This window comes from Gopherus flavomarginatus, chromosome 9 (assembly GCF_025201925.1).
Source record: "Gopherus flavomarginatus isolate rGopFla2 chromosome 9, rGopFla2.mat.asm, whole genome shotgun sequence".
Taxonomy (NCBI): Eukaryota; Metazoa; Chordata; order Testudines; family Testudinidae; genus Gopherus; species Gopherus flavomarginatus.
The window spans coordinates 26,047,813-26,061,258 of record NC_066625.1 but is presented as its reverse complement, the minus strand read 5'-3'; the positions used below and the strand labels follow the sequence as shown (position 1 = coordinate 26,061,258).

Below are 13,446 nucleotides of genomic sequence, written 5' to 3'. Positions count from 1 at the left end.
TAACCCACCCAGCAATATCGTCAATCTATCCAACTACACACTCAGCCCAGAAGAAAAGTCTGTCCTATCTCGGGGACTCTCTTTCTGCCCTGCCACCTCCACCAACATGATACAGTTCTGTGGCGATCTGGAAGCCTACTTTCGCCGTCTCCAACTCAAAGAATACTTCCAGGACAACACTGAACAGTGCACTGATACGCAGGTGCCCTCCCACCAACAGCACAAGAAAAAGAACTCCACATGGACTCCTCCTGAGGGTCGAAATGACAGCCTGGACCTATACATTGAATGCTTCCGCCGGCGTGCACAGGCAGAAATCGTGGAACAACAACATCGCTTGCCTCACAACCTAAGTCGTGCAGAACGCAATGCCATCCACAGCCTCAGAAACCACCCTGACATTATCATCAAAGAGGCTGATAAAGGAGGTGCCGTTGTCATCATGAACAGGTCTGACTATCAAAAGGAGGCAGCCAGACAACTCTCCAATACCAAATTCTACAGGCCACTTCCCTCAGATCCCACTGAGGAATACACTAAGAAACTACAGCATCTACTCAGGACACTCCCTACACTAACACCAGAAGAAATCAACATACCCCTAGAGCCCCGACCAGGGTTATTCTATCTACTACCCAAGATCCACAAACCCGGAAATCCTGGACGCCCCATCATCTCGGGCATTGGCACTCTCACTGAAGGACTATCTGGATATATGGACTCTCTACTCAGACCCTATGCCACCAGCACTCCCAGCTATCTCCGTGACACCACTGATTTCCTGAGGAAACTACAATGCATTGGTGACCTCCCAGAAAACACCATCCTAGCCACCATGGATGTAGAGGCTCTCTACACAAACATCCCACACACAGATGGAATACAAGCTGTCAGGAACACTATCCCTGATGATGCCACAGCACAACTGGCTGCTGAGCTCTGTGCCTTTATACTTACACACAACTATTTCAAATTTGATGACAATATATATCTCCAGATCAGTGGCACTGCTATGGGCACCCGCATGGCCCCACAATATGCCAATATCTTCATGGCCGACCTGGAACAACGCTTCCTCAGCTCTCGTCCACTCACACCCCTTCTCTATCTACGCTACATTGATGACATCTTCATCATCTGGACCCATGGGAAGGAGACTCTGGAAAAATTCCACCATGATTTCAACAGCTTCCACCCCACCATCAACCTCAGCCTGGACCAATCTACACGGGAGGTCCACTTTCTTGACACCACGGTGCAAATAAGTGATGGTCACATTAACACCACCCTATATCGAAAACCCACCGACCGCTATGCCTACCTTCATGCCTCCAGCTTCCATCCCGGGCACATCACACGATCCATTGTCTACAGCCAAGCACTGAGGTACAACCGCATCTGCTCTAACCCCTCAGACAGAGACCAACACCTACAAAATCTCCACCAAGCATTCTCAAAACTACAATACCCGCACGAGGAAATAAGGAAACAGATCAACAGAGCCAGACGTGTACCCAGAAGCCTCCTACTGCAAGACAAACCCAAGAGAGAAACCAACAGGACTCCACTGGCCATCACATACAGCCCCCAGCTAAAACCCCTCCAACGCATCATCAAGGATCTACAACCCATCCTGGATAATGATCCCACACTTTCACAGGCCTTGGGTGGCAGGCCAATCCTTGCCCACAGACAACCTGCCAACCTGAAACATATTCTCACCAGTAACTGCACACCACACCATAATAACTCTAGCTCAGGAACCAATCCATGCAACAAACCTCGATGCCAACTCTGCCCACATATCTACACCAGCGACACCATCACAGGACCTAACCAGATCAGCCACACCATCACTGGTTCATTCACCTGCACATCCACCAATGTAATATACGCCATCATATGCCAGCAATGCCCCTCTGCTATGTACATCGGCCAAACTGGACAGTCTCTACGGAAAAGGATAAATGGACACAAATCAGACATTAGGAATGGCAATATACAAAAACCTGTAGGAGAGCACTTCAACCTCCCTGGCCACACTATAGCAGACCTTAAGGTGGCCATCCTGCAGCAAAAAAACTTCAGGACCAGACTTCAAAGAGAAACTGCTGAGCTTCAGTTCATCTGCAAATTTGACACCATCAGCTCAGGATTGAACAAAGACTGTGAATGGCTTGCCAATTACAGAACCAGTTTCTCCTCTCTTGGTTTTCACACCTCAACTGCTAGAACAGGGCCTCATCCTCCCTGATTGAACTGACCTCGTTATCTCTAGCTTGCTTGCTAGCACACATATATATACCTGCCCCTGGATATTTCCATTACATGCATCTGAGGAAGTGGGTATTCACCCACGAAAGCTCATGCTCCAAAACGTCTGTTAGTCTATAAGGTGCCACAGGATTCTTTGATGTTTTTAATGTGGCAAAGGGTATCATAGTCTGACCCTTCTGTAGTATCTCTAAACTTAAAAAACTCTCCTAAAACTTTCCTTTCTTTTTCGAGTGCTTGCTTATTTTGATTCCATTCTAGGTGTGTGCACGCCCAAATGCACAGTTGTCAGAGATTTCTCCCTTAGTGATATCCATAGGGTTGGCTGTGGGGCCCTCTGGAGTGCTGCGCTCATGCCGGCCGTACGCGCTCTCAGTTGCTTCTTTCCGCCCGCAGCTGTTGGTTGGAGCGTCTGGTCTTGCATCGCAAGAGCATTAGCGGTTCTTCATTGTTTAGATCATTCTCCTTTATTTAGTTGAGTGATTAGTTAGTTGTTATGTGTTTCAGTAGTAGTTTAGTAGTTAGAGTCCCAACTGGGACTTTGTACCGGAGCAGGGCATGCCCTGTTCCCCAGGCTTCAAGCCATGTTTTGAGTACAGCCAGCTAATGCCCATCAGTGACCCTCACGATAGCTGTTTAAAGTGTCTGGGGGAATCCCATAGAAAAGACAAGGGATGGATCTGCAAAAACTTTCACCCCCGGACTCAGAAAGACCAGGACATTTGATTGAGGGCCCTCCTCATGGAGGCTGCTCTGACCCAACATCAGAGCCCTCACACTTAGACTCCATGCCCGCTACTTTGGCTTCACCATGCAGTGCACCGCCCGCACCAGAATCTGCCTGGCACCATTCCCCCTCACTCGTACCAAAGAAGCAGTGTAAGTCGACTGGTCCGCTGGCACCATGCAAGAAGGGAACTTTGGGCAAAGGACCTGTGTTAGGCCTCATGCCCATTACGGAGGCTCTCGGGAATACTGCTGTGGTGGGACCACTTTGCCCAGGCAAGGACCCGCCTCCGACTCTGGGGAGCGGTAGCGGACCATCTGCGCCCAAAGCCGGCCCGGCGGCCAAAGAAGATTTAGGCCGACCGGCACCGCAGACTCCTGGCCGCATGTCGGGTTCTGCCATGACACTGGTCCCGATGGCCAGGCCAGTTATGGGGCCACCCCCGAAAGCAGTGGAGCGTCTCTGGACCTCAGGCATCATTCCCCTTTGCCACGGCCCAGGAACCTGGCACTGCAGCCTCAGTCTCCAGCCAGGAGGTCTACATCTCTGATGCCATGGTCCCCACCAACAAGACATGGGACTCCGGAGTCACAGCACCAATCCTCATACTGACAGTAGCTTACGTTCTCCCGCCAGAGATCGGCAAGGTGCCAATCACCATCGCCTCACAGGTTTCCCAGGCATCGGTTCCCTCCAGTACGGGATCATTCCTGGTCATGGTACCGGTTGCCGGGGTCCTGGTACTGTTCTTCAGGCAGGCTCCAGTCCTCGCTTTCTTCATGCTGGTGCCGACGAGGGACAGTTGACAGACTCGAGCATTGACGGCCTTGCCCTGGTCACCAGAAAGGCAGTAGTCCAGGTCGGAGGGCCAGTTCAACATTTCCCCTGTAAAGGGCAAATTGCCTTCCAGACGGGAACTCGCCAGGGCGCCTGCAGCACCAACATGGGGTCAAGGGCAATGGCCTGCCCCATGGCAATGCTGGAACCTGTGGGAGTGTACCTGTTATACCGGCATCTTACTCCCATCGCTTCTTCCAGGCTGCATTGGACACCCCCAGCACAGCTGGCACCAGAGTTGGAACATGGTACTGAGTCGGATGCGGGAGCTTCGCGGGAGGCTCCAGAGGCCACAGAGCAGTCCTCAATTGAGGAAGGGGATGCTCCCCACCCTCCAGTGGTTCAGTCGTCCTCGTCATCCCTGGATGAGGTGGTGGCAGAGCCCTCACAAATCAATAGTCCCTCCCACCCCCCATGACTTCAGGAAGCACTAAGGCCCATAGGTGCTTATTCTGCACCCACTGCTAGCTCCCCGACCCAGTTCACCTCCGCCTCCACTCCGCCTCCTCCCCTGAGTGCACCGCGGCTCCTCTTCTCCCCCTAGCTCCCAGTGGTTGCCACCGCAGAGCTGCTGTTTTGCAGCAGCAAGTGGTAGGAGGGAGAGGGAGGAGAGGGAATATGGTGTTCTCAGGGAAGAGGTGGGCTGGGGCGGGGATTTGGGGAAGGAGTCCAATAGGGGCAGGGAGAGAGTGAAGTTGGGTTGGGGGCTTTGGGGAAGGGATTGGAATGGGGCAGGGCAGGGGTGGAGTCAGGGTGGAGCTGGGGGAGGGGGGATTGAGCACCCAGCAGCGCCAGGAAAAGTTGGCACCTATGCCAAGGCCTGCTCAAGAGGGTGGCTTCCAGCCTGAATTTGGAGGTCAAGAAACTAACTGGGGAATCCGACAACCTCTTCAGTGTCATCCTCTCCTCCTCCCCAGCCCAGGTCGCATTGCCTGTCCACCCAGGAGTCCCTGCCTTCCATTCCGCCTACATCCAAGAAGGCGGAAAAGTAGTACTATGTCCCTGTGAAGGGGTTTGAATCACTGTACCCACGCCTTTCCTGTCTTCATTAGCTAATTGGCTGTTTGTTGAAAGTTATAAAAAGCTGGATTGGATACATAGGCTGGTGCAAATAAGAGAGAGCTGTAGTGACACTGGGAAGGAGGAAAAGGGAATTGGGGAGGGAGACTGCAGAGGATCTTGTCTTTGAAGTAGGTGATGTGTTCCTGTGCAGAGAGAGAGGGCAGGGCAGACTGAAGGAGAGACTAAGGCAGTAAATAGATGTTTGGAAGGTGTGGGACTGAGGGAAGAGAAATAGAGCTATTTGCCAAGGAAAACTGCAGTGCTGGAGGAAGAGAGGATCAATTTGTGTCATAGGGTACGTTGTGATCTCATTTTCTGAGGGCAAAATTAAAGGTTATTTTAGTCTATTATCTGCCTTTTAATCTTTGTGACTTTATAGCTGAGCTACTAAATGTACAGCCCTTATCGGCTATGAATTATGTTGCTTTTAATGAACATCAGAACTTTTATATCCAGTAACTTCTCTGGTGAAACTACTTTGTCGTGCAGCCCACTATTTATACCATTGCTAAACAGGAGTGGTACAAAAAGGGAGTGACATTGCTTTCCAAACAAAGCTCATTAATAATGCACTTCTTTATGGTGTTGTCACTTAAACTAAGGTGTAGCACTCAGAATTAAAACTGATGAGAATAACTGTACTCAGTGGCCTAGATTTTCCAAAGTGAGCAGCAGTTGAGAACTCAACTAGAGATAAGTTAAACATGGCTACCAGTTGAGGCTGGGTGCTGAGCACTTTTTGAAAATCAGACCTCTTCAAGGTGTCTCAAGTTGGGCACGCAAAAACGGAGGCATATAAAATTACAAGTCATTTCTGAAAATCTTGGCCAAATGGTTCTATTCAAAATGTAAAATTTCTGCTGAGAAATGCAGGTCTGAGATTCCTTCCATTATTTCTTTTACTAAATACTTATTTCAAGCAAAATGACTCTAAGCTTCTCAAGCCTCTTCTGAATCTCAAATCTTGTGGGGGAAAGTGAGCCTCCAGGATGGAGCTGTGGAATTCTGTATTATTTTTCCGCAGTATAATTTATCTGTAGAAAAGTAGAGGGTTAGACAGCTGATAATACTGCACTCTGCTACAGGATGCTTTCCACATACCTGGGTATTTGCCTGCCTTCCCATATGTTCATCTTTCTGGAGCTCTGGTACACTCTGTTGCAGGGCTGCCCAGAGGATTCAGGGGGTCTGGGGCAAAGCAATTTCAGGGGCCCCTTCCATAAAAAAAAGTTGCAATATTATAGAATACTATAGTCTCGTGGGGGCTCCTGTGTGGCCTGGGGCAAATTGCCCCACTTGCCCTCCCTCTGGGCGGCCCTGCTGTGTTGCGTTTCACTTTAGGGGTGATTGACAGATCTGTTCCTGGCACTCAATGTGATATTGTTGAGTGGTAACTTCTACCTGTGCTCTGATGAATCCAGCTAGCATCCATTTACCAGGTATTGACCTGGTGTAGGAGTGATGCTACAAAAGCTCTGAATCAGTTACACCAATTGAGATTAATTGACAGCAGATAAGTTGCTTGGGGAATGGCCCTTGGATACCCCGCAGCAAAAACTGTGGATGAGAATGTTAGTTTGGTTGTACAGTTAATAATTTTGCTGTAGTTGAAGAGTACAGAGACAAACTTGTCTTTTTTTCTTGGTTTCCTGGTAATGCTCTGGCATCTGTACTCTCCTTGCTGTGGATGTAACTCCCATCCTACTTTAATGGAGATTACAAACATGCATGTTTAGAACTTAACATGGCTAGGTCCAAGTGTAACAGGGTAGTTTGCCCCTTGGGACTGGGAGGGCTTGGGAACCGGGAACAGCCAGCTCTTGGATTCAGATCCAGCTGTGAAGGGACAAGTGGCTGAGAGAGCTCAGATGAAGGAGGGAGCTGCAAGAAGGAAGTGGGCTCCTGTGGCAGGGGTGATGCAATGGAAAAGGTTCTATGCCCCTACAGCCTACTTCGGTCATGGCAATAGCTTTGTTTTAGTGTTACTTTGTGAGTCTTGTGTTTTGAATTTGTGCCCTGAAGGAGGGGTCTGTTCAGACTTCGGCGATGGTGTTAGTCCTTCCTGGGCTTAGGGACAGGCAACAGCCTACACTGAGCTTGTTAGCTCACTCTACTTCCTCATATTCTGATGGCTACACAAGCAGCCTCCCTTTCGTCCAGACTTGTCACTTAGGGGCTATCTTCATCCTCTTCTGCTCCTCCCCATACATCCAGGCCATGTCCTCAAAAGCTTGTTGTTTCTTCCTATGCTTTCTTTCAAAGGTGCTACACTTTATGTATCCTGGCTGCTATAATACTCATCTGAGCCCTGATCATCTCCCATCTTGATTGCTGGAACCACCTCCTGACACCCACATCTTCCCTGCCAGGAAATCAGAAATCCACTCCATAAAATGACTTCTCACCTGTTGACCTGAGCACAGATGGGCCTCCCAATTCTTATTGCTTAACCTCTCTGTACTTTGGTTTTCCCATGTGTAAAGTGAGGAGGGGGATGCTCACCTGTATAAAAGGTTTTGAGATCTGCAGATAAAAGCTACTGTAATAATGAAAATTATATGGAAACTATGGGGCTAGTCCAACTCCTAATAAAGGCAGTGGAAAGACTCTGGTTCCAATGAGAAACTAATCAACCCATGTGTGGCCTTCAGGCTCCTACATTGGTTCTACATCCCTTTGTTTCTTGACTTCAGGCACCCTGCTCTTAAGTGACAGGAGATATAAATAAATAAAGTATTGCTTTTGTTTAATTGTGAAGTGTCAAATTATAATCTGGAAAAATGTAACATTGAAACAGTTTTGGCCTGCATCCCTGAACATGGCAAGGGACTTCTCAGAGTATGTATCACTTTAAATATCCTCTAGTGCTCAGTTGTTGCAGTTCATTTGTCTGCCCTCTAACAGGAACATAGAAAAATTCACAACAAATGCATTTTATACTCACTCTGAATATACACTTAATGTTTTACATCAGACATTCAGTGAAGTAAATCAGTATTGGACAGTTGTCTATTATTGGATAAAATCTCATGTATGTATAATAGGATCTAGCTATTAAGGAAATTGGTATTTATTAAACATTTTCGAATGTATGCTGCAAATTGATGGGATGATTTTAGGGGTATAATCTACAAATAATCTGTGTAAGAGGAGGATACTCTGTTGCTAAGGGCTGATTGATTAATTAGTATTTGTACAGAGCATCACAAATGTAGAGCACGCTTCTATTGCTGCTAACTGTTAGCAATATCAGGTTTGCAAAGTTTACTTTGCTTAGCACTTTTGATCTGTAAGTACTGCTTATTACATACTTTGGCACTCTTAATACTTTGTGTTCATATCAGTATACACAGGAAATTAATGTGGACCCTTGACCAGAAACTCCACTGATAACGTTTCCTTGAATATGATGTAAGTTTAAAAACCTTAAGATCCTACAAGATTTGCCTTGCTCTTTTTCATCACATGTGAATGCCTCAGATTTTACTCAGTAAATACTGCTTAGATTGTATCCCGTGAACTGTTTTGCTCTTGAATATTACATCTTACAGTTTTGGTGTGGACAATAGAAAAAGCCACATGCAAATCCTATACACTTCTACCTTGATATAACACGATCCGATATAACACGAATTTGGATATAATGCGGTAAAGCAGTGCTCCGGGGGGGAGGGGCTGCACACTCCAGCGGATCAAAGCAAGTTCAATATAACGCAGTTTCATCTATAACGCAGGAAGATTTTTTGGCTCCTGAGGAGAGCATTATGTCGAGGTAGAGGTGTATTTTGTAGAAGTTCCTTTAAAAAACTGAAGCAGTCTATTACTGATGAAGCATGGTAGTTTTCTGCCTTTCTGCTTCATTAGAGATGTCAGGTCTGCTGTCGTTCCTCCATTACACGCATGGCTACAGAGCAGCAGTCTACCCATAGGTCAGAATAAAGATAACCACAATATGATCCAGCTCTCTGAGCTGCAGTGCATGCTGTCTTCGTCATGCAGTATTCATTTGTTTAACAAAGTCATTTTTCTGATATACACATCTTCTTTTACACCCTTAGAATTATTACTGAGCATAACGTAAGACCTTTCATTTGAGGACTCCATGGGAATTTTCAAATGGTCACTGCACTTCTGCAGGCAGTGAATCACTCCCATCTTACAGATGAGAGTCCAGGGATAGACTTGCTCAATGTAACACATCAAGTCAGTAGCAGAGACAGAAATAGAACCTAGGATTCCTGACTCCCTTTCCCCCTTCTCTACAAAGTAGACTGTCTCCTCTTCTCTAGTGCAGAGCTGGGGAGGCCCATTTCTGATCTCACTTGTACTGGGATAATGCTATTGTCTTCCTTGAAGTTACTCTTAATTTACATTGGTACAAGATCAGAATCAGGCCCTGAAAGTTTTTTCTTCACAGAGTACAACATAGATATCTTCAGCTAATGGATATTCTTATAAAGAAGAAGAATTGGATATTTATTCTCAGGGGGAGTTTAATTTAGTTTTTTTTTTTTTTCATTGTTTTTATTTCTTACAGGGCACAGATTGATCAGTCAAACTGCAGCTAAAATTGATGTGGACTTTGATTATGATGGACCGTTAATGAAGACAGAAGTTCCTGGGCCTAGGTCCAGAGTAAGTTCACAAAGTGAGGTGGTTTTAGTTCCACCACCCCACCACATTCCCCTAGCCATATTTTGATTGACCAAAACACAGTACCATGCCTTTATATATAAAAACCGGGAGCTAAAGATTATTGTTATTGCTAAATAAATATGATCACACAATACACAGAATCCATTTTCTTTCTAGACCCCCAGAATGAGATACTAAAATGGAAGAAACAACACTGAAGAACCCCAGTGTTCCTAGCAGCAAGTAAATAACTGTGCACACACTTAGATCAGATTATGAAAAGTTAGGCAAAGGTGTATGTCAAAATATTTTAAGACAAAACTCTCCTCCCAGATCTGCATGAAAGATCTCACCTGTAAAGTTCTGCTTCTACAGTGTAACTTCAGTGGTGCAAGTGGTCCAGTTGCATCAGGGTCTGCAATATGTGGAGGAGGGGCAACTAAAGGAGCTGCTGGGGAGATGGCGGAGTATCTGAGTAAAGATTCGCAATGGCTGATCAGAGAGGAGATTTTGCCCTTTGTGTCTAACTCCCTGGTTTCCTAACATCTATTGCTAGTATTAAGAATTAGAAGCAAGTGAGTCTAATGAAACCTCCTATCTGCAGGAGAGCACAGTGTATTTGCTTGTCTCCTAGTCCTCCAGCTGGAGCACAGGACTGGTTGTGCTGATTACAAATTGATACATTAAGTTTTGAAAGTGGCATGAGGGTTTCAATTAGCTGGACACTATTGCCTTCTGATAGAGTCAAGTATTTAATAGAATCATTAAAGCCGTTCAGTTGAAGTGTACAAACTATGTTTATCATGCTCTTGATTTTTTTTTATTATTTCCTTTCAGGAGTTAATGAAACAGCTAAATGGAATACAGGTAACTCATCAAATTTATTTTTTGCTGCCAATCTCTCAGCATTTCCATTTTAAAATCAGATTTTCTAGCTTTATGTTCATGCTGCAAAACTAGGAAAAAAAGATTTAAATCTAGGAGTAGTTGTGACAGATTGATAATATCCTGAACAAACCTTATGGAATTAAGATAAACTTTATTCAATAAAGTTAAACATTATTGGATTGGGCTTAATACCTTTGGAGTAAACTGTATTACAAGTGCAGTTGTGTATGTGTCACTGTGGCATTGTATGTACAGTTTCAAATAGGGAGGGGGATGCTAATATACTTCCTCCATTATCAGCCTTTGAAGCTATTTCTCCCCTCCGTCCCCCCGGACACACACATACTAGTTCAAACCAACTTCTCCAAAGACTGACAGCCAATGGAAAGGAACTCTGGTCCACAGCAGGCCCCATCCTTAGGGAAGGATTGGAAGAACTTGGCTTACTGGGGCCTATAAAACTGTGTGCTTGTTCTGAGCTGAAGTTGTCATGAACTTGTAACCACAAGGAAGCCACCAGGGTGGGGTGTTGAAAGACTGCTCTTGCCTGAGCCTGTGTTAGAGTTGTGGTGGTCTCTGGTTAACTTCTGAGCATATGTGTAGATTCTTTTATTGTTTTTATTATGTTTTCTTTGTAATGCTTTTTACCTTAAGAATAAAATAGGCTTGCTTAGAAAGAGCTGTATGTTACTTACAACTGTAGCAATCAGTCTGTTACCAGCCTCTGAAGAGAGAGATGCAGGTTTGTTTAAGCAGACTATCATTGCTGAGAGTAACATAGGGAAATGGGCCACTGAAGGGGGAATACAGGTGCAGTTGCCCTGAATTGTGACAGTAGTATTTGATGGTTAAATTATTGTACAGTGTTTAATAGAAAATAACTCTATAACAGGTTTTAAATGCTGAAATGTTTTGTGAAATCAGTGTACCATATTGTCTGTTTATTATTTACCTCTTTAGGGAGTCCTACTGAATGTGGTGGGGTTTTTTTTAATTGCTATTAAGCAGAGGATATGAGCATTGCAATCTTTGAGTTTAAAAGTTTATCAATATAACTATATATTTCTTTGATCAAAAGAGCAATTCTGCAATGTGCACACTTGATTTATGTGCAGAAACTGCACCCTTGCAATTGTTCAACTTTACTCACCAACTGGTACTTGCAAGGCCTTCCCCCCACACATATAGTGTGTGCGGATTATTAGAGGAACAGATTGAGTCAAGAATATTGTGGTTTATTTTCTATTCTGCTACTGGCTCAGTATTTGACCTTGGGCAATCATTATCTTAATTTAATTCACTGATGCTTGTAAAACACCTTGAGAGCCTTAGATGAGGAGTTGTGAAATACTACTGTACTGCATACTGTTCCTTCCTGTGTCTTTACTGCACTTCTTATTAAAATCCATTTTTATAAGAGGCTACAGTAAACTTAATTCCCATACAACAGAGATGTGTATATTTGTATTTTATCAATAGATATTTTAAAAGGTTTTGCTGTAAGTGTCCCCCATTTACTATCTCCAGATTGAACTGAATATTGTGCCACCTGCTAGATTTATTAGTTTTTTTTTTTTCCTGTAAGAATGCAGAAGCCGTGCACTTTTTTTGCAATTATCAAGAGAGCCGAGGGAACTACCTTGTAGACGTAGATGGCAACCGCATGCTGGATCTCTACTCTCAGATATCATCCATCCCAATAGGTAAGAGCCGGATTGCGCTAAAGCTCTTGGTTTTCTGTGGAACTGCTTCTTTCTCTCAGTCTCTGCTGGAGAAGCTAATTGATTAAACAGTGAAATAGCTGACACCATGTATGCCTCATTGCAGTCACAGTGTTTCAATGCTCTGTATTCCATAACTGCATCTCTATATAGCTGGAGGAACTGTTTTAGGATTCAATACACATGGCTCACTTGAAACATATATTGGGACCTAGAAGGAGCCATAGTATTAATTTTGGATTGAATCATGGGGGTTCTATAACTTTTAAAACAAGTTCCTTATTAAATTTAATGGCCTAAATGCAATATTTGACCATTCATATTGCCGTAAACACAGTTGCCCTTCTGAGACAGACTGTCCACCCACTCGACCTCTTCCCAATTGCAAACAAAACACATTCATTTGAAGGCATTCTTATCCTCACATCTCTCTTCTGTAGATACCAAACATCTTGCTTCTGAAATCCATTTTCTCTAGTTCCTTATCAGTCTGTGTGATGAAATACATTATTCGCATACTGTGGGGCTAGCCCTGCAGAGTTCCCTTGGTGTTATCATATACCTGACCAGTGCTAGCCCACTTTGTACATTATGTTGATCACAGCAATTGAAACAATTTGGTTTTAAAGTATTTAAGCTAGGTCATCCTATATGGACTTGCTAGATATGTTTGCACATCATTAGACTGGAAAGAATCCAAAATTAAACCAAACAATGTTGTTTATATCAAGTCTTGTATTGCCCAGAATTCAGGTTCATGACTACTTTCTCTTGCTGTTTTGGTCCCATAACATACTTTTGTAAAAGGTCACCTGGGGAGTGAGTCTGGAAGTTTAGAATAGAGGAGGAAGTACTTACCCTCTGGTTTGAAAGGTAAGATGCATTAACCAAAGTTGTTAGCATACGCCAACTGGTTGCTGATCTTGACCCAGGTCTGTTAGGACAATTGCTGTGCTTTCTCTCTGAGGCTGCTTTTGGGAAACCAATTGGGTTGTTTCTAATGCGGAAGTAACAATGGTTTTAGGGAACACTGTGTTTGTGCACTAACTACATCTAATCTAAATGGATTTGACCGTGGATTTCTAGAAATGTAAATGAGTTTACTATTATCCTAGTCTCCCATTCATCTGCATCACAAAATTGCCTCATGAGACAGGGGTCCTGGGGAAAAAATTGTGTGATTTCTGTAATTAAAAATTGTATCATAATACAAATACACAAGAGGGCCAGATTGAGGTTGTAGATAGGAACTGCCAGAATTAATGCTAACTTTAAAGTGCATGACTCTACAACCTTAGTGTT

The 13,446-nt window shown here is 44.5% G+C and overlaps 1 protein-coding gene across 3 annotated transcripts in view; it reads left to right on the top strand.

The window, feature by feature from the left end:
- The window catches only part of ABAT (4-aminobutyrate aminotransferase), a 154,128-nt gene that overhangs the window by 75,041 nt on the left and 65,641 nt on the right, over positions 1-13,446 (top strand). For 2 of the 3 annotated variants that reach the window (XM_050966453.1, XM_050966455.1), the window contains 3 exons: positions 9,438-9,535; positions 10,373-10,402; positions 12,009-12,126. In XM_050966453.1, the coding sequence (XP_050822410.1) occupies positions 9,438-9,535; positions 10,373-10,402; positions 12,009-12,126 (246 nt within the window). Of the gene's footprint in view, positions 1-8,244; positions 8,312-9,437; positions 9,536-10,372; positions 10,403-12,008; positions 12,127-13,446 lie in introns of all 3 variants that reach the window. The other variant, XM_050966456.1, reaches the window with a different exon arrangement.